Raw genomic sequence first — 22,956 nt, forward strand, 5'->3', positions numbered from 1 at the left:
CGCCCACCAGCGGGCCGAGGGGGGCGTGGCTTATTGTCGCCCCGCCCCACCCGTGGCGCGCTGGCGTCACGCCCACTGCCCCCGCCCCCTCCGGAACCCGGAAGTGGGAGCGCGCGGGGGAGCGGCGGGCGCGGCGGGCGCGGCGGGGCGGAGCGGCCGGAGGGAGCATTGGCTGGCGGGCTGGTGTCCGGGCGGGGGACCCGGCCCGGGACCGGTGGCGCGCGGCGGCCGAGGCCCAGGTGAGTTGCAGGCGGCTTGTGGGTTGGGGACTCAACCTTGAAGTGTGGATTGGATCGTGGGGACTGCGGGGAGGAAAAAAAAAAAAAAAAAAGGGACGGAGCCGAGTGCTGATGGGGGACGCGTCGGCAGGGGGTCGAGGGGGCGGGTACGAGCCCGGGGGTCGTGGAGAGGTTGCTGGGGCCGGGATGGAAGCGAGACGAGGGAGGATACGGTGGGTAGGGCCGGGTCTGGTGAGGGAGTTTGCGGGCGCGAGTCTTGCGGCTTTGAGCAGCTTCTCTGAAGAGGACGTGGCTTAAGTGGTAATTGGGGGGTCGCAGGAAACGGGGCTGGGGGGGGGAAGACGAGGAGGCGGAGTTGAGAGGCCCAGGATGGGGGAAGGGCCAGGCCAGTGGGGCGAACAGCTGGGGTACGGTTGGAGGGAAAGGGGTACAGGACCGGCCTGGGGGCGTCTGCTGGCGCCATCCAAGCCCTAGGTGAGGGTTGTCTGAGAGGGTGGTGCCGGGCACCCAGTGGGAGCTCAGTGATCGTGAGGAGTTCTGAACTCACTGATGTGTGTGTGTGGGAGGGGTCGGACAGGAGGAAGAATAGGGGTGCTGAGAGGGAAGAAAAGGAAGAGAAGTCAGTGCAAGAACTGGGGATAGAGCCAGGGAGAGTCTGGGGAGAAAGGGAGAGAAGGAAAGGGCCAGAGAAGCCCTGTGGAGATGTTGAGGTGCAGCCCCTGGAGATTTGCCCTCCACCTTGATCTCCTGCCTCACTTGCTGCCCAACAGCTGGACCTGCCTGCAGGGGAGGCCTGGCACTCTTTGGGTCAGTCTGTTTCTTAGGACAGGACTAGCTAGATTTTGGGGTTCCTGGGAGCAAGGAAGGAGCCTTGGGACCCCAAACTGTGTTCAGAAGACAGGGAGCTGTAATGCATGTGGTGTAACGCGTGTGCAGGCCTGTGGCCACCTCCTCAGAGTCGCATCCTTGGACTTAAAAGGCTAAAACGACATACAGGAAATCTGTCCCTTAGCAGCTGCGAGCTCAACCCTGGAGAGGCACAGCACCCAAGTGCCCTCCCCTCTGTCCTGGGCACCCAGTAAGGAAAGAAGCAGCCCAAGGGTCCGAGCTTCTGCCTTCCCTGGGGCCTTTTCTGATCTTTGAATTTTTACAATCTTGCAGGTGACCTGGACAACTGCAAAGTTGTGTCACTGGCCTATCTGTCTGCTCTAGAAGAGCCTGGGGCTGGCTGGGTTTGACTGGCATTACTTTCTTCCCCCTAGCCCCAACTGTGAAGTTCTTTATTTGCTTTCTGAGAGAAGGGGAGCCAAGTTTACAGCTCCTTTAGTGGATGAATCTGGATAGAGAAATAATCACTCCAAATATTTCCAGAATATTCTGGTGTTTAAGGAAGAAGCCTTTTAGCCTCTCTTGCCGCAGGATACACAATTACAGCCCGCAGGTACCTCCTGCAGACAATGACTTAGCTTGCTCAGGCCGAACACCTCAGTGACCAGGACCAGAATTGTCACATCCCTCAGCCAGGCTGTATCACCAACTCCCTGCCCTGGGGAGTGGCTGTAGGGATGTTAGAGAGAGAGCAATGTGTAGCGGCCTGCCTGTTTCTTCACCTGTAAATTGAATGGACTGGCCTTATCAGCACTTTTTCCAACCCCTCTTATTACCTTTCCCGTCTCCAGTACACACCCTCCCTTGGACATCATGCAGCTCTGTCTGTCTCTCACATTCTCACTACAGTAAGCCTACATTTAGTTGGCTTCAGTTTATGTCCACAAATGAATTTATGTATTTATTTGGTGGCACTGGGGTTTGAACTCAGGGCCTTACGCTTGCTAGGCAGGCACTCTACCACTTGAGCCACTGCACCTGTCCCACAAATGAATTTTTACTGCTTCTTTGTCTTCCTTTTTTTTTTTTGGAGCTGGAAACAGAGCCCAGGGTGTCATGTATGCTAGGCAAGGGCTCCCCACTGAGCTACGTCCCCAGTGCTCATCATCCCAATAGAAAGCTATGGTGCCGAGTATGCTTTTTGCATAAGGCACTGACCCTCAAATCTTTGGCTGCAGTCTTCTGGTTGGGAACCCCTGGGCAAGTCCAGCCTGGTAGCTGCCGATCAGGTGGGGACTTGGGGACTCTCTCCTTGCTGTCTGGCTGCCAGATCTATTTCCTCTCCCAATAGAGGTCATTAGCTTGCTGTTTCTCCCAGCTTCATCTGTCCTAAGGAGTTTATGTTGGGTGAACCCAGAGTTCCATTGAGCAAGCCCTTGTCTGCTCCCAAGGACAGAGCTGAGCCCTTCTTCCCTGGAGGAGGGACATCTAGTGTCCCCCATGTGGAAAGAATGGAGTTCAGATCAGGCAGGGCAGTGACAGCAGAGTCTCAAACCAAGCAAGGAAGATGGAATTGCTCTTGGTGGAGCACCTGGTGTGACAGGTGCTTTGATTAGTCCCCACTCTTACTCTGCCAACATCCAGCAAGAAGGTCCTAGTCTCTACTTTCCTGAAACAGGCCAGAGTGGTGATGACTTCCAAGATGGCTTCTTGGGCCTTTTAGAACCACAAACGTCACCATTAACCTTAAACGGGTGGAGAACAAACCTCCAAAGAATTGTCAACAGCGGCGTCCTTGTCACCATTAACCTTAAACGGGTGGAGAACAAACCTCCAAAGAATTGTCAACAGCGGCGTCCTTGACGTCCCCTGGGGACCACTTTGTGTGCTGTAGGCTGTTGAGCAGCATGCTTCACGCATTAGATGCCACTGGTATTCCCTCTCCTAGAAGATGTGACAACCGAAAATGACTCTAGGCATGGCATTTCTGGGGCTGGGGGGGGACCCAGAATGGCTGATGCTCTGTGTTAGATTCTGGCTCCCATCTGGGGTCCAGCCTGGCATTGTTATTCTCCAGCCAAGGGTTTGAGGGAGGGATGACATTGGCCACTGAATTCTGCTGTCCCATCGCTTCTTTATCTGGAGGGAGTGGGTCTGATAAGAAAGGAGGGGCAGTTGGGAACAGTCCCAGGGGGTGGTGGGCAATGCATCCCAGGGTGGACGGCTAAGGAGGGACTGGTGAGAACAGCAAGGGCCATTGTGCCTGTCGTCTTCGTATCACTGCTGACCTGAATTTCTGGAGGCACTGTCCTATCTGGGAACAAACTGTGGCTTTTCTTCTGTGATTAGAGACATCAGGATCTCGTCTCTAAAGCTACTTTGGAAGTCACCCCGGATGAGCGTGGCTTCTGTGAGCCGCGTTATCTCCTCCTGTGCTCCTGGAGACGCCTGTCCGTTCCCAGGCGCACACTGTTTAATTTTTGTTCTAATGTGCTCTGGCTGTTCCCTCCTTGGCCTATCATCTACCTCCCACCCTCCCAGCTGACTGTGACATTTCTGCCTAGTGGGATCTGACGGATGAGCCCTTCTGGTGCTGTCCCGGCACCCCACTCACCAGCCTTTTGTGTGTTTGGTGTCCCCAACCCCTTGTGCCAGGCAGCCCCTGCCCGGCCCCACCATTCATCCAGCCCAGGCGTGGCCTCCCTGCAGAGCAAAACAGGCCCTTCTCTTCTGCCCTCGTCATCCCCAGAGTGGCAGAACAAAGGGCCCTGTCTCCGCAGCAGCCCACCACCACCGCCACCGCCACTGACGGCGGGCAGCCCTTGCTGCTCCCTTGGGCTGGGAAAGAGCCTCTGCAGAGATTAGGCGTGTTTCAGAAATGCATCTGATGACTTTGACTTCTACTCATTTCCTAGTCAAGACTCTGAGCCCAGTGATAAATAAAGTAGTGATTCAGGGGTTCGGCCTGTGGGGCGATGAATAAGCTGGCCTTGTCTGACTCATTCGTGTCGATGATCCCAGCTCGGCCCTGCTTCCAGGGTGTTGTGTGTGTGTGTGTACTTGTGTGTATATAGGAGTGAGGGAGCCCAGGGAGCCCAGCTTTGGGAAGTTCATTCCTGTCATTGCTGGGATGAGTTTGTCACAGATGTCAGGACAAAGTGACCATGTTGAGTGACCATAAGCAGCAGGAATGTTTGTCTCATAGTTCTCAAGTCTAGACATCCAAGATCAAGGTGTTGGCAGGTTTGGTTGCTTCTGGAGCTATGAGAATCCACTCTGGCCTTTCTCATTGGCTTGTGGGTAGCCGTCTTCCCCCTGCATCTTCACGTCATCTCACTTGTCTCTGTGTCCCAATTTCCTCTTATGAAGACACCAGCCACAGAGATGAAGGTCCACCCTAAAACCTCATTTTAACTTAACTATCACTATAAAGACCCTATTTCCAAGTCGGGTGTGTGGAGCACAACTGTAATCCCAGCACTCAGGAGGCTGAGGCAGAAGGATCTCGAGTTCCAGGCCAGCTTTGGCTACATAACCAAATCCTGTCTCAAAAGAAGAAAAAAAAAAGAAAGAAAGAAAAGATTCTATGTCCATATATAGCCATCTTTTCAAGTACTGGATTAGGGCCTCGACATATGAATATTTGTGTGTTTGGAGGGGGGTGTTACAATTTGTCCAGTCACACTGAGTAAGGGACAGACTTCACTTTTAGGTCACAAAGGAATTGGTGATTAACAGTCCCACCAAATAGAGTATGGTTTTGTCTCGTATAAATAAATAGTTCAGATGATGGTCCATATCAACCGTGGAAACTCCCAGTTAGGGAATTTTCCCGATCTTAATGCTCCTGTGTTCAGGGGTGACTCAGGAGAGAGACAGGGTCCTGGCCCCTGAGGAGTGGGTCTCACGGGATTCTACAGGGGGTATTTGAGAGCCCAGTTTAGGAGGCCAAGTGGGACGCAGGCCAGGTAGGGCATCCAGACGAAATTTACAAATATTGGTGGGTGGGAGACGTGGTTCTCACCATTGCCATGGTCACGAGGAGGGGGCATCCAAAGCAGCTCTGTTCATGGGGCAGTGTGACCTTGGGAGCAGCTATTGCCACAGGTGATTGGACCGAAGTTTCTGGGAAGTATTAAAATTCCCTGGTAAAAAGGAAGGGTTGATAGGGAGCCAGGCTGGGAACAGATTCCCAGGGATTCTGAGAGGAACAGAGTCCCTCTCTGTTCAGCCAGGCGTCTTTACACACACACAGCAGGAATTGTGAAGGTTGGGTGAGCATGGTAGTATGTGCCTATAATCTCAGCACTTGGGAGGCAGAGGCAGGAGGATGGAGAGTTCAAGGCCAGCCTGGGCTACATAGCAAGAGCCTGTCTTTAAAAACAAACCAAAACTACGAAGGTGCCCAGCAGTAGGTGAGCTTGTGACAGGGGACTGGGCATCAGGCCTGTTTATGGAACAAGAGGGGGAGTGGTGCGGGTTGTGCTTTGGGGGCGGGCTCTGCTGCTTTCTGGCTAGGGAAGTCACAGCAGCTCGTCAGCAACAGAAACCCAGGGCTTGACAGTGGGTCTTCCTCCTCCTTGGCCTGAGCGTCTCCACAAGGCAGTGCCTCCTCCTCTGTCCCATTCTTGGGCAGGTAAAACAAGGGGTCAAGTTGGGTTTAGAAGCTTGGGATCTCTGTCCTCAGGACTTGGGCTCACCTGGGACTGGAATTTCCTGGCAAGCATGCCGGGGGCTCTGGTGGTTGTGCTGTCACACGCAGAAGGCATTTATCAGGGGAGAGAAAGGGCTGGAGGGAAGCCTGGCCACTTGAGGACCTGGTGTCTTTGCCCTGGATGGTCCCCTGGGAGTCTGTCCCCTGGCTTAGCTAGCAGGGACAGGGGAAAGTGGAGATGGTAGGAGGCAGGAGTCCTGGAATAGGGACAGTGCTTGAATGGGGACAGGTGTCACCAGGCCCAACAGCTGAGCAGGTGATCACCCCATGAGGTGGGCTCACTCTTCTGCTGCCTTATGGCCTTGTAGCTGTTGTGTGAGCCGTGTGGGCCTGGTGTTGATCCAGTGCTGACCTCTCTTGTGCTCATGAGGCCCTGAGGAATCCCCACTGTGTCCATTGTCACTTTCCTTAATTTGTTGAAGCTGTGTCTCTGTGGCAGCTTTGGTGGCATTTGGGGACAGATGGTTCTCTGGTGGGAGCATGCTGGGCACTGTGGGAAATGGAGAAGCATCCCAACCTGGACCCACCAGACCAGGGGCTGGAGTAGCTGTTTGACACCAAAAATGCCTGCAGACTTTGCCGAGAGTCCCTGAGGGGCAGCAGAGCTGGCCTTGGGTGAGAGCCACTGCTATACCGAGGACCACAGGAAAGGCCAGGTGACATGCTGTGGCCATGGCTGGCCTGTGGCAACTGCTTTGTTCTCCTCTGTGATGTGAAGGCCAAGTCTACTGAGCCTGGGTAGGTTTCCAGGGGAGCTGGCCTCTGATGACCATCCCCAAAGGTGTTGACAGGGACTGATCTTAGGGCCACCAGTTCCTCTAGTGAGGGCTATTCTTGCCGGTGGCAACATTGTGTTGGGTCCAGAAAGTGGAGCCAGGCCCCCATGGTTTGAAAAATCAGGGCAGGGCTGGCCTCATGGCTGGCAGGAGAAGGACCCTTGTTTGTTCACTTGAAGGTCACAGACGGCTGTGGTGGGCAGACAGCAGCCCGAGTGGAAGCTGGACGCATTGGCCAGGTGGACAGGCAGGTCTGTGTTGAGTGTTACAAGTCATGCAGAGAGGCATGTGGAGGATGTGGTAGGTTCTGAGCAGGTACTGCACCCTGATATAGAGATATATGAACATCTGGGGATTTTGGTACCCATGGGGTCCTGGAAGCAGTCCCTGCAATCCCTGATGGGTACCGAGGCTGACCGTGTACTATAAAATGACAGAGTGAATCTGTTAAAAACGATTTTAAGTCCTTTTTATTTATTTATTTGTTTATTTTGGAGGTACTGGGTTTTGAACTCAGGACCTTACACTTGCTAGGCAGGCGCTCTTGTCACTTGAGCCACACCTCCAGCCCAGCGATGCTGTTTTAAAAGCCTGTGGTCTAGCCAGAGGGGGTACTGTTGAGGAAACCAAGAGGGGAGCTCTTGGTGGGAGGCAGGCATCGCATTTATGTCTTTACTTGCGGTGCCGGGAATGAAGCCCGGCCTTGTGCAGTTAGGCACACGCTCTTCCCCTGAGCCGCACCCCCAGCCACAGCAGGTGGATGTTGAGGTGCTACAGGTTGCTTGTCCCTGATCTGAAACCAAAATCCAACACTTTTTGAGCACTGACATGATGTCACAAGTGGAAAATTCCACACCTGACCTCCTGGGATGGGTCACAGTCAAAACACAGGTGCAGTGAGGTACTGTGTAAAATAACCTGCGGGCTCTGTGTACAGATGTGGATTTTACTTTGTTTTGTTTCTTGTGCTGGGGATTGGTTTCAGGGCCTTGTGCAGGCTAGGCAAGTGTTCCACCCCCGAGCTACACCCTGAATCCCCCTTTTTTGTTTCTGAGACAGGGTCTTGCTGTACCTTCGTCCTGACTGACCTTGAATTTGTCATCTTCCTGCCTCTACCTCCTGAGTGCTGGGATTACAGGAGTTGCCACTGTGGCCAGTTTCCCAAGATGACTTATGAACTATTTACAAATATTACAAAATCTGAAAAGCTCCAAAATCCAAAACGCTTCTGTTCCTAGGTATTTTGGATATGGGATGCTCTACCTATAAGCTCATCTTCCCGGCACTCAGAAAAGGCCAGTGTTTGCTTCAATCCTGTGAGGCACAGAACTCTCGCAGTGCACCTGCTCTCTAACTGAGGTTTGTCGGGGTTCCTGCTGACCAGAATGGCTGACCCAGGATAGACCATCAGGCCGAGCCACTCCTTCCTGTTGCCTAGTGACCGGCTGCTGCAGTAGCCCCCTCAGCCCGACCTGAAGTCCCTGATGATCCTGCCAGCCCTGGACCCATAGATGGCTCCAGATTGTCACTGCTGGAGGTGACATGTCCTCTGCCTCCTAACTCAGTCCTCCCTCCACCTCCGTGGTCAGTCAGATGCTCTTAAAAGCAGAGTGGACCCAGGCATAGTGGAGTATGAGTATAATCCCAGCTACTTGGGAGATAGAGATGAGAATCGCAGGTTCAAGGCCAGTCTGGGCAAAGTTAGCAAGAGACGTTGTCTCAAAAAATACATATACAAACAAAAGGTCTGAGGCTTATAGCCTCAGTGGTAAAGCACTTGCCTAGCGTGTTCCAGGTCCTGGGTTCAATTCCCCAGCACTCCAAAAAAAAAGAGTCGGGGTTCCGCGGCTTCCCTGTTCCACCCAACTCTGTGTCACCCTTGTTTGGTCTCAAGCAGAGCTTTTATACCCTGTTACCCTCCAAGTGCAGATGGGCTGTGGCATTTGGAGAAGGGTTCCTGGTCTGGGTCCCCGCTTCCCCAGTGGCCTCCCACATCTTCATGGGGCAGCTCACGGTCACCTGGGAGGGACCAGAATCTGGCCACTCTTGGGTGCATGCAGCTCTGTCTCTTCTTGTAACCACACCCCTCCTGCTTGTCATGGGCCTGTCGCCATTGTTACCCAGGTGCCTGTGGGAGACATTTGTGGGACCCTGCTTCCACCCAGAGGCCATGTGCCACCTGGCCTAGAGATGTCCTAGTAATGTTACCCAGGTTCTGGTATCCCCGCTTCAAAGACCCCTGGGGCTCCCCCATTACGTGACAATCTGAACTCCATCCTTGCTTTGCGGGACCCTCCTGGATCTGACCTTCGCCACCTTGGCCTCTCCCTCTTTCTTGCCCAGGCTGCTTAGGTCACACTGGGTTCCTTGTTCCCAGGCCAGCCCCAACCGCCCTGTCCTCACCGCCCTTGCCTGGCTGTCCCAACCTCTCAGCATGTCCTGCGCCCACGTGACCACTCTGCCCTGTGGGTTCCTGGGCCCCCTTCTCGACCTGAGTGCTGGTCAGGGCCACCGCCTTCCTGGCCATGGGAGGTGGCTGTCCTGGCCATCCCTGGCCTCCACCCACTAGAGGCCAGGGCTACCCCCTACCCTAGTGGTGATGGCCAGAAACGTTGGGATGGAAGCAGAATGCTGGAATTTTCCCCCTCAGGCTACTTGGTGATTTGGGAAATGCTTCTTTGTGAGTTGGTTGGCTCTTAGCCTTCCACTCTGTGCCCAGTATCAGCCTAGACCAGGGTGGGCACTGGAGGAATATTTATTTGTTGTGAATTTCTATCAGTTTCACAGGGCTGGGTTGGATTCAGAGCATCACACATGCTAGGCAAGCCCTCTACCACTTGAGACACACTCCCAACCCTTTTGGTTTTTGCAAACATTTTTTTGTTTTTGAGATAGGGTCTCGATAGCTTTGCCCAGGCAGGCCTTGAATTCAAAACCATCCTGCCTCTGCCTTCCAAGTTGCCAGGATTGCAGGCATGTGTGGCAGGAGAAACATTTATCGATTGATAAAAAAGAAGATAGCCTAGCTAGGTGGCCACTGCTGTAATCCCAGTACTTAGGGAGCTGAGGCAGGAGGCTTGTGAGTTCTAGGCCAGCCTGGGCTGCATATCTCAAGATTAGATAGATAGATAGATAAGAAAGAAGGCAGCCTCTCACGGGTACATAAGCAGGCAGACCCCAGTGAGGGGGGCACAGCATTGGGGAATGGGTACCAGCAGGTGACAGACAGTGCCTTGTGTTAGCAGAAGTGACCTGGCTCATACCTGGAGTGGGGCCGCCTCCAGGATGCCTGGCTCAGACACTCTAGGACAGGTGGCGTACCTGGTTTTGGGGAAGAAAGGGTTCAGGTGGACAAGTTCAAAGGCCTCCAGGGTGACAGGGAGAGGGGATTGGGGGTGGACTCATTGGGGACATTCAAGCTAGATAGAAACTGTCGAAGTCTAGCTCCAGCAAATGCCTCCCCAGCGTCTTCCGGAAACTGTCTGAGTGCAGCACCTAGTGTCTTCTCCATGGGGCACTTGGAGCATGTCTTCAGGCTGCTGGGTGGCTTAAGACGGAGGGAACTGATTCTCTCACGTTCTGGGGGCAGAAGTCCCAAATCCATGTGTAACTCGGGCTGTGCTGTTGCTGGTAGCTGCAGATGGTCCTGGGCTTGTGGTCACATCACCAGTCTCTGTCTCCACCTTCACTGCGCAGCTGCAGTTCTGCTTATAAGAACTCTGGTTGTGGGATTTAGCACTCATTCTGACTCAGGGCCCCCTCATCTGAGCCCACGACACCTGCAAAGTCCCTGTTGCTGCACAAGGTCACACTCTGAGGTCCCGGGAGAGTGTGGGTTTTGGGGCACACTGCCCAGCCCCACCGTGCTATCTGACTGGACCGCCTGGGTTCTGGTGCCTGACGCCTTGGCTCCTTGGCTCACCCAGTTTCTGCCAGAAGTTTGCCCATCACTGTTTTGTCCTGCCTTCATAGCCAAGCAGCATCCTGGCATCCTGGAACACGCCCCCTCAGCAGGGCCACCTGCCGTACCAATCCCAGTTCCCATGGAGTTCCATAGACCTAGCCGTGAGCTGTTCAGCCTGTGATGGGTCCCTGGAGCCATTCCCTCCGCACTTTTTTGGGAAGTTGTGCTGGGGATCAAACCCAGAGCCTTGTGTATGCTAAGCAAGTGCTTGACCACTTAGCTACACCCCAGCGCATCTTTCCTTCCTTCCCTCCTTTTTTTTTTTTTTAAGTGGCACTGGGGTTTGAACTCAGGGCCTCATGCTTGCTAGGCAGGTGCTGTACACTTGAACCACGCCCCAGCCCTTTTTTGCTTTAGTTATTTTTCAGATAGGGTCTCATGTTTTTTGCCCAGGGATGCTTGACCCACGATCCTCCTACCTATGGCCTCCTAAGTAGCTGGGTTTACAAGCATAAGCCATTTTACCCACCCTGTTGGTTGAGATGGGGTTTCACTTAACTTTTTTCCCCCAGCTGGCCTTGAACCACATCCTTCTGATCTCTGCCTTCAGGGTAGCTGGGATTACAGGTGTGAGCCACCATGCCCAGCCCAGCCCCACTTTTTGAAATACCCCTGAAGAGCTCTCGACTCCACCCCCCACCTCTAAGAGCCACGTATCCTCTCACGCCCAGCTGGCCCACTCACGTGCACGTATTATGTTCAAGTTTAAGGTGCATTAACACAGGGCGAGGGCAGCTCTGAGTGGTCCTCTGGCTCTGGTCCCCCACAGATGACAGACACACTGGTTCTGTAGCTGTCCATCAGTAGGCATCTTTCCCATAAGTCCATGCGCTCGTTTCTCCAAACAGTAATTCTCAGCAGGCTCCAGGGAAACACAGGAAAGGCGGAAAAATGCCGGACTCCGCACAGGGCTTCCAAACCATGCTGCTGTAACCTCAGGCTCTCCTTTTAGCTGGAGAATGATCTCACCCACCAAACATGCGGCTTCAAATTATGGCCTTATATAAACGAAACGGCTGCACTCCGCTTTCTGGAGGCCCCGACTTGCTGCCTTCAGCCAGTTCTGAAGTGTCCGCCAAAGTGATGGTTAGAACCCTGCTTTTCCTGCACAAGGCCTCGGCCAGACCGGGAGGATAAGTCACATTTGTCTCCTCCTCCTCGCCCCTCCAGGGCCCCCTTTTCTTTGATCACCTCCTCTTTTCTTCACACCTTCCCATAAGAGTGAGAAATGGCCCCTGAATCCAGAGCACAGAAGGCTGGCCAGTGCTGCTGCTCCCCAAAACCTGCCAGGTTTTTAAAAGAAACATCAAGGCCAGGTGTGGTAGCACATACCTGTAATCCCAGCACTCGGGAGGCTGACATAGAAGGATCACACGTTCAAAACCTGCCTGTGCTACAAGGTGAAAGCTTGTCTCATTTTTTTTTTTCTTTAAATGGAGAGAAAGAAAAGGAATGTTTATTGTGGTCAGATGCGTGTACGGTGAAATTTACCATCAATGACGTCTAGCAGATCCTCAGGGTTGTGCAACCATCACCTCCAACTACCTCTAAAACATGTTCCCCTCCCCCCAAGCACACCATTGGCAGTCAGGTCTCCTCCCGTCCGCCACCCCAAGGCAGCTGCTAATCTCCCCTCTACGGTTTGCCCGGTTCGGAACGTCTCACGTAAGTGTATCACTCTCACACGGGCCGCGGCCTTGCATGGCTGGCTGTTTTCCCTCTGCATCGTGGGCTTTGTTTTATCCTGTTTTTAAAGGGCCATCTGGCTACGTAGCTCAGGCTGGCCTTGAACACTCCATCCTGCTGCCTCTGCCTCCCGAGTGCTATGGTAACAGCTGTGTGCCACCATGCTGGGCCCTAGCATCAATGGGTGGATTGGGGCGGGGTGGGGCGCTTTTTGGCAGTACTGGGATTTGAACTCAGGACTTCACGCTTGTGAAGCAGGCGCTCTGCCATTTGAGCCACCCTCCAGCCCTTTGTGCTGAGGTTATTTTGAGATAGAGTCTTGGGTTTTGCCCAGGCTGGCTGGACCACAGTCCTGCTTACTAAGCTTCCTGCTATAGTTGGGATGACGGGCACACGCCACCATGCCCAGCTATTGGTTGCGATGGGGGTCTCACAGACTTTTTGCCCACGCTGGCCTCAAACCTCCTAGGCAGCTGGGATTACAGGCGTGAGCCATGGCGCTCACTGTAGCACCATGTTTTTGAGGTTCATCTGCACCGTAGCAGGGATGGGAGCTCCGTTTCTTTTTGTGTTTTGTTGGACAGCACGTGTTGTTATCCATTCATTCATCCATGGCTGTCTTAAGTTGCTCCCGCCTCCAGGCTGTGTCACGGGTGTTTTTGCAATCCGCCGATTTGATTTGGTGACAAGGGGTTGTTTTCACACAGGTCCTTGGTTGGCTCATCCTGGAGGCGTGGGGATGTGTCTTGTTTCCAGTGCACATTGTGTGACCTGGAGAGGGTCACTAGTCGAGGGTAGGACCGCCATGCTAGTTTTCGCACATTTGGTGGGATGATTCAGACTGAGAAAGGACCTGATTTGTGAGGACCTGCTGTCCCAGGTTCCGGCCCCAGATCTGCTTCCTTTCCTGCTGTGCATGATTGGGGATTCTTGGGGAATCGGTGTCACATCTACATGTGACAAGGAGCTTCAGCCTCACAGTGACTTCCAGGTCCCAGGCACCTATGAGGGAGGTACACCTGAAGCCAAAGCAAGCCCCTGAGCCCTCCCCGAGACAGGCCTCACTGAAGAGTGTTCTGTGAGGCTTCCATAACCATACCAGTCTGGCTCCCCCAAGCAAGGCAGCCCCTCCTGTGTAAGGTGACTCAGTGTCCTACGTTCAGCAAAGAGGACTCCACCAAGCAGGCAAAGAAGGATCTGGTTATTTTGTTGTCGTTGTAGCACTGGGATTTGAACTCCGGGCCTGGTGCTTGCTAGGCAGGCACTCTACCACTTGAGTCACACCTCCACTCCTTCCCCCCTTGGTTGTTTTTTGAGTTGGAGTCTCACTTTATGCCTGGGCTGGCCTGGACTTCAGTCCTCCTATTTATGCTTCCCAGTTGCTAGAATGACAGGAGTGTAGAGGTTGGGATGGGGTCTCCAATTTTTTCCCTCCCAAGTAAATGGGATTACAGGCATGTGTCATACCTGACTTAATTTTTTTTTTTTTTTTTTTGCAGTACTGGGGTTTGAACTCGGGACCTATGCCTTGAGCCACTCCACCAGCCCTTTTTTTGTGTGATGTTTTTTTTCAAGATAAGGTCTTGTGAACTATTTGCCCAGGCTGGCTATGAACCGTGATCCTCCTGATCTCTGCCTCCTGAGTAGCTATGATTACATGTGTGAGCCACTAGTGACTAGCAATTTTTGTTTTTAAAACAGGGTCTTGCTAACACCTCGATTCCAGACTTCGGCCTCCAAAGCTGCGAGAGCAGAGATTTCTGTTGTCTGAGTCACTCAGGCCAGGTGTGGTGGCCCACGCTTGTGGTCCTAGCACTTGGGAGGGTCGTGAGTTCAATGCCAGCCTGGGCTACAAAGCGAAACCCTGTTTGCAATTTAAAAAAAGTAAATCCAGGAGGGCGAGGAATGCAAACAGTGGAGTTCAGTGTTTATCAGATGTGGGGGAGGAACGAGCAGTACAGCCACCAAGGAAATGGCAGATCTGTCTGTCTGAAAATGGACTACGGGCCGTACTGGCCTAATCCACTTTCAGTTCTCTGTCTGTGCGGTGGTGTGGAAGCCATGTGTGTTCTGTAGAAACCCGGCTTCGAATTTCGAATTTGGGTTCTTTTCCTGGGCCAGTCATTCAGAATGGCCACACTGCTGTCACTTTCAGCAGCAGCGTTGAGCATACTGCGTGAGACACCAGCCTTTTGTCATAGCAGGCTTCGCGTTGACGGTGTTTCCTAGCCAGGCCGGTGTCGGTGTTCTGAGCACACCAAAGGCATGCTAGGCCAGGCCTGGGGCTCAGTACGTTAGGTGACTTCAGTGCGTGTTCAGCTTACAGTCAGTTTGGGTATTTCTGAGACAGGGTCTCACTGTGTAGCCCAGGACAGCCTGGGCTCAGCTTCCCAAGGGCTGGCTGGGATTATAGACAGGTACCACGACTCCCAGCTCGATAATGCATCATTTCTCTGTGAGGTGCTCTTTTGTCCTTGTGGGTGACTGTAGATTGAGAAAAATATTAATATCTAATGCTGGTGAGCATGTGTGAGTCAGGAGCTCTCATGTGCTGCTCTGCAAAACGGATCAGAGGCCTTTGCACTGGATTTTGACCTCAGTGTGTGTTTGGGGATTGGGGGGGCAGCCCAACATTGTAGGTGAGACGACATGCTGTCTTAGTTCATTTTCTGTAGTTATAACAAAATGCATGAGGCTGGGAAATTTATAAAGAAATTTATATACATAAAGAAGTTTATAAAGAACAGAGGTTTGTTTAGATTCCCAGAATTGGGCAGCCACAACTGGCAGGCTTCTGGTAGGGTCTTGCATTCCTTTAACTCATGGTGTGGAAGGTGGAAGGGCAGGCAAACGTGCAGAGAGAGGGAAGGGGCCACACTCAGAGACACCTGACAGGTCCCCAGGAGAAAGACAGTGATCAGTGGAGAGGGACCCCCCCCACCGTGGCCCAACTGCTTCAACACGGCCATGTTCACAATCAACTTGCTGTGAGTTTTGCAGGGTTTTGGTGGAGACAGACTATTTAAGCCATGACACAGATCTACCAGGTAGGTGTCACAAGTGAGACGAGGGCATGCTAGGCTTCCCTCTGTCATTGGGGAGAGGGAGCACCCTGAGGTTCTGCGCTGAGTGTAGCTGCATAATGAGCAGCTCGCTTGCACCGTGTCCCACCTGGGGGAGAAGTGAGGATGGGGCTGCCAGGAGAGAGCAGTGTGGGGACGGGCCCTGCAGTCTTGGGTCGGCAGGGACAGGTGGTGGTGGCCTGCCCTGCTGGGCCTGGACATCTGGAGGGGACGGCGGTATCAGGCCTGTGTGAGAGACCTGGTCGAGGGGTCTCAGATTTAGCCCAGGCACTGAGGAACGTGCTTTCCCACCATGCAACAGTTTGGATGTGGGGTGGTCCCCCAGCAGGCACTGCAGGATCTGACCGTGACCCTGGGCCTGACCTCCTGGGCAGGGGTCTGAGTGTCTGGTCAGCCCATATGGGGGCTGAGGGACGACTGTGCTGTCTCAGGCCAGGCAGCCAGGCACTCTGAGGGTGGACTTGGGGGGGTGGCAATGAGGTGCCCCCAAGGGGCTATATACTCAGACAGATGGGTACTTTCAGGGGCTCTCCCACAGTGGGCGGAAAGGCCTGGGGAGGGAGAAGAGGATTGCTTGGTGCCCCTGAGGAGTTTTTTTTGTTCTGAGGCTGGGTCTCACTGTATAAACCAGGCCAGTGTTGAACTCATGATTCTCCTGCCTCAGCCTCCCAAGTAGCTGGGACTACAGGTGTGCATCACCACGCCCAGCTTGCCTCTGGTTTGAATGCAGGGAGCTTAGGAACTGTTTGCAAGAGGGGTTCCCCCGCCCCAGAACCAGTCTGAGCTCTAGTTGTAACAGGAGACAGTTGGGAAGCCCTGGGCAGCCTCCTCCCCAGGGGTCCCAGACAGAAGTGCGGCTCCCACAGAGAAGGACCATGTGCCACCTGCCAGGTGGTCGGGGTTCCCCGCCAAGTCCAGGTGGAGGAGTTTTCCAGAATGCAGATGCACGGGACCAGGTGGGCTCTGACATCAGGAGGTGGCTGCAGTAGGGCATGGCAGGTGACCCCAGTGGGTTTCTCCTGGCTTCCTTCCATGGCCGGGAACCTGTGCCTCTGTATGTGTCTGAGCAAGCCTTACTGACTTCCTTCTCGCTGGGGTGGGACTTGAGTGGGTGGTTCCTGTTGCTGTCCCTCACGGTCCCCCATCTCTAAGAGGGTGGTTTCCCGAGCCTCTGCCTTTCTGTCACGCCAGTGGGCTCAGAGCTGGAAATGCTTCCACCGGCTTCTGTCCCCGCTGTGAGTCACAGGAGCCTGGTCTCACTTGGTGGCCCTGAGTGCTGCCGTCTGTACAGCCTTCAGCTTGTGTGGCCCCGTGGTGGACGGTTGGCCAGCCCTTCAGCAGGGCAGATGGCGGAGGTCACAGGGAGCAGAACGGTCCCATCGTTGGGCTCCTCAGCTGGCTTGTCACGCAGAGGCAGTCTCTGCCCCGAAGGAGGAAGTTGTGCGTCCGGGTGACCTCCCACCGCTGTGTTCAGGCAGCCTGGTCGGAGGCAGTCCTCCAGAGATCGGGGCCAGGGGCTGGAGGGACACACTCGCCTCCCTCCCTGAGTGTCCCTCACCCAAGAGAGGCCGGCTTCGTGTGTACGCGCACGCGCGTGTGTGCGTGTGGCTGTGCTGTGTCGACACGCGTGTCCTGTGGGTGTGTTTGTGCAGGAGCGCATGTTGTGTGCATCTGCTTGTGCACACACGCGCCTATGTGTGCCGTCTCGTGTCACCTAACAGCCAGGATCCCTACTGAGGAAGTGCCTTGTTAACCAGTTCCATCACTTTGGGGACATCACAGAGCAAGTGGACTTCCACGAACTCAACTACAGTGACACCAGGCAACGCAGTCTTACGGGATCACGTCAGGCTGCTGACTGGGTGTGTGCAGGTGTGTGTGCACGCGTGCATGACCGTGATAAAGACACGGAATCCAACTCGGATCCCCGCGTTTCTCACCTGGCTCATTGTCCCCCTTCCGGGGCCCTGCGGCGATGCCAGGAACATTCTGTGATTGGTTTTGAGGGGTTCCTGAACTGCCGGGCCAGCAGAGATTCCCACCCACTTCTTGGCTGTGTCATCCAAGGAACTCAGTACCCAGGCTCAAGGGAGGACATGTGGAATACTGAGCAAAAAGTCCCCGAAAGTTAAACTCCTAGGGAAACAGGCTCTCTCGTGCTGCCCACAACTTTGTTTATTTGGTTTTCTGCAACACGGTGTTGCCATGTAGCCTAGGCTGGCTCACAGAGACCCTCCTGCCTCAGCCTCCCGAGTGCTGGGATTACAGGCGTGCACCACTGTGCCCCACTACCAAGCGGTTTTAAGGAGGCCTAATGGTTGCACTATAAACCTCACTTCCTGAAAGTGTGCCATTCACCGAGTGTGCCCTGTGCAGATAGCTGAGAGCCTGCTACCATGGCCAAGGTAGTGGACACACACCAGCCACCCAGAAGGTCCCCATGGGCTCCTTATCCCTCCCCACCCCCACAGAGCCACCAGTCTGTTTTCTGTCTGTACAGACTAGCTCGCGTTTTCTAGAATTTCGTATTCGTAGAATTAACCTGGAGTCTGAAATTTTATTGAGGTGAAATCACATGAGATTCACCATTCTATAGTGCACAGTCTCAGTGTGTACACCCCCCTACCTCTGTCTGCTTCCAGAACATTCCATTCTCAAAAGGAGATCTCATCCCCATCAGCACTCACTCCCCATCCCCTCCCCGCCCAGGTTCTGGTGGCCATGATCTGTGTCCTGTTGTGAATTTGCCTGTTTTGGACTTTTCCTATCAGTGGCACACACACTGTGTGAGCTCTGTGTCTGGGTTCTGTCACTCAGGTTGTGTTTTCCAGTTTCATCCACATTGTAGCACGGGTCAGCACTCCGTTCCTTTTCTTGGCTGAGTAGTATTTCACTGTATGGATGGACTACAGTTTGTCAGTTCATCCATTGGTGGGCACTTGGCCTGTTTCCACCTTTTAGATATTACAGATCTCGCCATGAGCATTTGTGTGCAAGGCTATGAGTCCCTGCTTCCAGTTCTTAGGGGGATTGGCTCTAGAAGCCCCTCAGATACCAAAATCCATGGATGTTCAGGTTCCTCCCATAAACTCATGAGTCTGCATAGAGCCTGCTCCTGCAGACTTTATATGTGACTCAGCACCTGACACATGTCTGTATGCACAGTTACTACACCTTAGTGTTTAGGGACTCCCGACAAGAAAAGAAAGCCTGTACGTGTTCAGTGCAGATGCAGCAGTCTGCCCCTAGACATCTTCCATCCCCAGTTGGCTTTGTGTGTTATGATCCAAACTTTTTGTTTGTTCTGCAGTGCTGGGGTCAAACCCGGGGCCTTGAGCATGCCAGGCAAGCACTCTATCGCTGAGCCACACCCCCAAGCCCAGTATCATCCAAATTTTATTAAAATACATAGTTCATAAGATCAGGCTCAGTGACTCCTGCCTGTAATCCAAGCTATTGGGGAGGTGGAGATCAGGAGGTTTGCCTTTTGGGGGTGATTAGAGACCCCATCTTAGTCAGTAAGCCAGGTGTGGTGTGGCATGCCTGTTGTTACAGCTACACAGGAAGTGTAATAGAAAGGATGGGGAGGAGTGTTCAAGGCTGCCCAGGGCAAAAACGCAGGCAACTAAAGCCCAAAGGGCAGGGATGTGGCTCAGATGGTAGAGGCCATCCTAGCACAGGGGAAGCCATGAGTTCAAACTCCAGCACCTCAAAAAAAAGAAAACACAAGTGTATGCCAAAGTGGAAGGAAGTTGATGATAGGACTTTTTTTTTTCAAGGGGACTGCCTGGAGCCTAGGGGTCTTGGGCCTCTGCAGCTGACACCCAGCCTTTTTTTTTTTTTTTTTTTCCTGTGGACTGGGATTTGTACTCAGGGCTCTACCACTTGGTCCATGCTTCCAGTCCTAGTTACTTTTTAAGTTGGGGGAAAGTTTTGAAAATTACGTTCTCCTCTGCCCTTGTCCTGGCCACTGCCCATCCCCATATGCGTGGTCACTGTGACCTCACGACTTAGTTTCGTTCAGTGTGTCTCCCGTTGTCTCCCTGACCCTTCTGTGGGACTCATCTTCCCAGAGCCAGCGTGATCTCAGCCTCCGGTGGCCTCTCAGGCTCGAGGTGCTGAGTCACACTGCTGCCAGGTCAGAGTTGCCAAGCCTCTTTCAGAAGACTGCATAGGGACTGTCTTGCAGTGTAGAGGCTTTAGTGTCTCTCCCGTGAGCCTCTACTTTGCTGTTGTAGCAAAAGCAGCCACAGACAGTACGTGAATGGGCAGGCCAGGCTGCCTTCCAATAAAACTTTATTTACAAAAACAAGCAGTGGGCCTAGCACCCCCTCTTCCTTCTATTTGCTCACCTCAGGAACGAACTCCGCTTCATCCTTCAGAACCCCTCGTAGATGTCACACCTCCTCCACAGTGTTTCTGGCCCTCCAGGTTTATGGTTCCTACTATGTGTCGTGTGTTGTTGGACTTGATGCATTCATGTTTATTTGTATACCTGCCTCTCCTGCTGGGCCACATCTGCTTTGCTGTCCTGTACTCACCCATCCTCAGTTGGCACACAGTGGGTCCACACACAGCGCACACTGCATTTGTGCCTCCTGTTCCAAGACCCCAGGTGGCTGTCACCAGCATCCACTGGGTTTTCTTCCTACAACCTTCAGAAGTATATGTACTTTTAAAAAATAAGTAAGCTTTTTCAGGGCTGGGGGTGCAGTTCAGCCCTTGCCTAGCATGCTTGAGGCACTGGGTCACATCCCCAAGTGTGTGTGTGTGTGTGTGTGTAAAATATGTGTTTTTCTTTTAGAGTAAATTGAGATTTACAGAAAAACTGCTAAGATAGTATAGTGTGTCTCTGTCTTAATCCATTTTCTGTTGGAATTATAACAAAGTACTTGAGTCTGGGTGCTTTATAAAGAAAAGAGGTTGACTTAGCTCAAGAGTGTGGGGGGTTGGAAGTCCAAGCTCAGTCATTGCTGCCTGGCATCTGACAGGGTCCTTGTGGCAGATGGCATTATGGTGGGAGTGTGTGGAAGATGGATCACATGGCAAGAAGAGAAGCCAAAGGAATCAGGCTTGCCTTTTTAAAAACCTGCTCTTTTTTTTGGTGGTTCCAGGGTTTGAACTGAGGGTCTCATACTTGCTAGTCAGGTCCTTTACCACTTGAACCACTCTGCCAGCCCTTTTTTGCTTTAGTTATTTTTCAGAGAGTCTAGTAGATGTGTCTTCACACTGCAGTCCTCCTGATCTCTGCCCCCTGAGTAGCTCAGATTACAGTGTGCACTACCATGCCTGGCCATTTACATCTTCTCTCTGGGTGGCGATCCCTTCAAGGTACCCCAGTGCATTCCCTCAGTTTTCCTTTGTTGCTCACGATCTTGGCAGTCTAAGGGAGGCTGGCTAGTTGTCCTGCAGCGCACATACCCCTCCCACCTGGTGTTCTAGAAACAGATTCCCTCTGAGCTCATCTCTCAAGCCAGTTCTTGATGGCTCACCCTGACTTCTTCCTGCTTGGTTGGGTTTTGGGGTCCCCAGGTTCTGGGGCAGGTCCAGTCTTGCTCTGACCTGCACACCTCTTGCCGTCCCCACTGTGTTGCACAGACACGGCTGAGGCCCATGGGGCTGACCCTTCTGTGCTTGTGTTGCATGTGGGGAGGTTTTCTTGGGGAGGAAAGGTCAAGAAAGACACCAGCAGGGCAGGGCTGAGCTAGCAGGAGGTCATGGCCTATGGCTGACATGAGCAGGGCAGGACTGGGACCTGGACGAGGATGAGAAAAGTCAAGGTGGGGGGTTTGATTTGAGGGTGGTGGTGACATACCTCATAAGAGACACAACCCTGGAGCTAGAGGCCTTGTTAAAGGACAGAGAGAGGCCAGGAGTGGTGGTTCACATCTATAATCCTGGCCACTGGGGAGGTGGAGATCAGAAAGATCACATTTTGATCAGCCTACACGAGAGGTTGGCAAAGACCCTCGTTTTTGTGTGTGTATGATGGCACTGGGGTTTGAACTCAGGGCCTCATGTTTGTTAGGCAGTTGCTGTACCACTTGAGCCACTCCACCAGCCCTTTTGTGTATTGGGTGTTTTCGAGATAGGGTCTTGCAATTGCCTCCTGAGTAGCTAGGATTACAGGTGTGAGCCACCTGGTGCCTCTTTGCAAGACCCTATCTTAACCAATAACCTGGGCATGGTGGTGTGTGCCTGTAATCCCAGGGGGCATAGGGAGGTTCAAGGTTCAGACCTATCTTGGGCAAAAAAGCATGAGAGTCTATCTGAAAAATAACCTGCAGCAAAGAGGGCTGGGGGTGGCTCAAGTGGTAGAGGCCTGCCTAGCAATCATGAGCCTCTGAGTTCAAGCCCCAGTACTGCCAAAAAAAAAAAAAAAAAGTAAAGAAAAGAAAGGACTGGGGTGTAGCTTGGTGGCAGAGGACTTAACGTAGCATGCATGAGGCCCTGGCTCAATCTCCAGCATTGCCAAAAAAAAGAAGCCAGGTGGAGGCTCCTTAGAGCCTGGCCTGGGCGGGAGGTTCCAGCCTCCGTCTGGCCTGTCTGTTAAGGGGTCCCTTTCCCACTGTGCTGACCGAGCCTGACCGTGCCCTCTCGTCCCCCGCAGCTGCAGGAGGTGCCCCGAGCCCGGGAGGCATGCTGAAGCCAGGCAGCGGGCAGCATGAGTGTGCACGAGGCTGGCGGTTCCAGCCGCCGACAGCAGGCCGCCTACCACCTGCACATCTACCCACAGCTGTCCTCCACCGCCAGCCAGGCCTCCTGCCGCGTGACGGCCACCAAGGACAGCACCACGTCAGACGTCATCAAGGACGTGATTGCCAGCCTGCGCCTGGATGGCACCAAGTGCTACGTGCTGGTGGAGGTGAAGGAGTCGGGCGGCGAGGAGTGGGTGCTGGATGCCAACGACTCGCCTGTGCACCGTGTGCTGCTGTGGCCGCGGCGGGCACAGGACGAGCACCCGCAGGAGGACGGCTATTACTTCCTGCTGCAGGAGCGCAACGCCGACGGCACCATCAAGTATGTGCACATGCAGCTGGTGGCCCAGGCCACGGCCACCCGGCGCCTGGTGGAGCGTGGGCTGCTGCCGCGACAGCACGCTGACTTTGACGACCTGTGCAACCTGCCCGAGCTGACCGAGGCCAACCTGCTGGAGAATCTGCGCCAGCGCTTCCTGCAGCACAAGATCTACACGTACGCCGGCAGCATCCTGGTGGCCGTGAACCCCTTCAAGTTCCTGCCCATCTACAACCCCAAGTACGTGAAGATGTACGAGAACCAGCAGCTGGGGAAGCTGGAGCCGCACGTGTTTGCGCTGGCCGACGTGGCCTACTATGCCATGCTGCGTAAACGCGTCAATCAGTGCATTGTGATCTCGGGTGAGAGTGGCTCAGGGAAGACCCAGAGCACCAACTTCCTGATTCACTGCCTCACCGCCCTCAGCCAGAAGGGCTATGCCAGCGGTGTTGAGAGGACCATCCTGGGCGCCGGGCCAGTGTTGGAGGTGAGCTCGGGGAGCCGGGCTGCGCTGGGGTAGAGCATGTGCAAAGGGCCTGGGGTCCATTCCCAGCACTGCAAAAAAAAAGAAGTGATGAAAATGTTTTCTCACTGCTTCTCAGGCCAGCAGGTCAGTCCGTGACAGCTGTTGGCAGCAGCTTCTAGCCAT

At 53.7% G+C, this 22,956-nt stretch overlaps 1 protein-coding gene across 19 annotated transcripts in view; it reads left to right on the plus strand.

Annotated features, from left to right (window-relative positions):
* Positions 1–132: 132 nt before the first annotated feature.
* The window catches only part of Myo9b (myosin IXB), a 94,556-nt gene continuing 71,732 nt past the window's right edge, over positions 133–22,956 (plus strand). For 18 of the 19 annotated variants that reach the window (XM_074053334.1, XM_074053338.1, XM_074053336.1 and 15 more), the window contains exons 1-2: positions 133–239; positions 21,901–22,794. In XM_074053334.1, the coding sequence (XP_073909435.1) occupies positions 21,955–22,794 (840 nt within the window). In that variant the 5' untranslated portion in view covers positions 133–239; positions 21,901–21,954. Of the gene's footprint in view, positions 240–5,681; positions 5,704–21,900; positions 22,795–22,956 lie in introns of those variants that run through there. The other variant, XM_074053335.1, reaches the window with a different exon arrangement.

The sequence above is a fragment of the Castor canadensis genome, chromosome 14, assembly GCF_047511655.1.
Source record: "Castor canadensis chromosome 14, mCasCan1.hap1v2, whole genome shotgun sequence".
Lineage (NCBI taxonomy): Eukaryota > Metazoa > Chordata > Mammalia > Rodentia > Castoridae > Castor > Castor canadensis.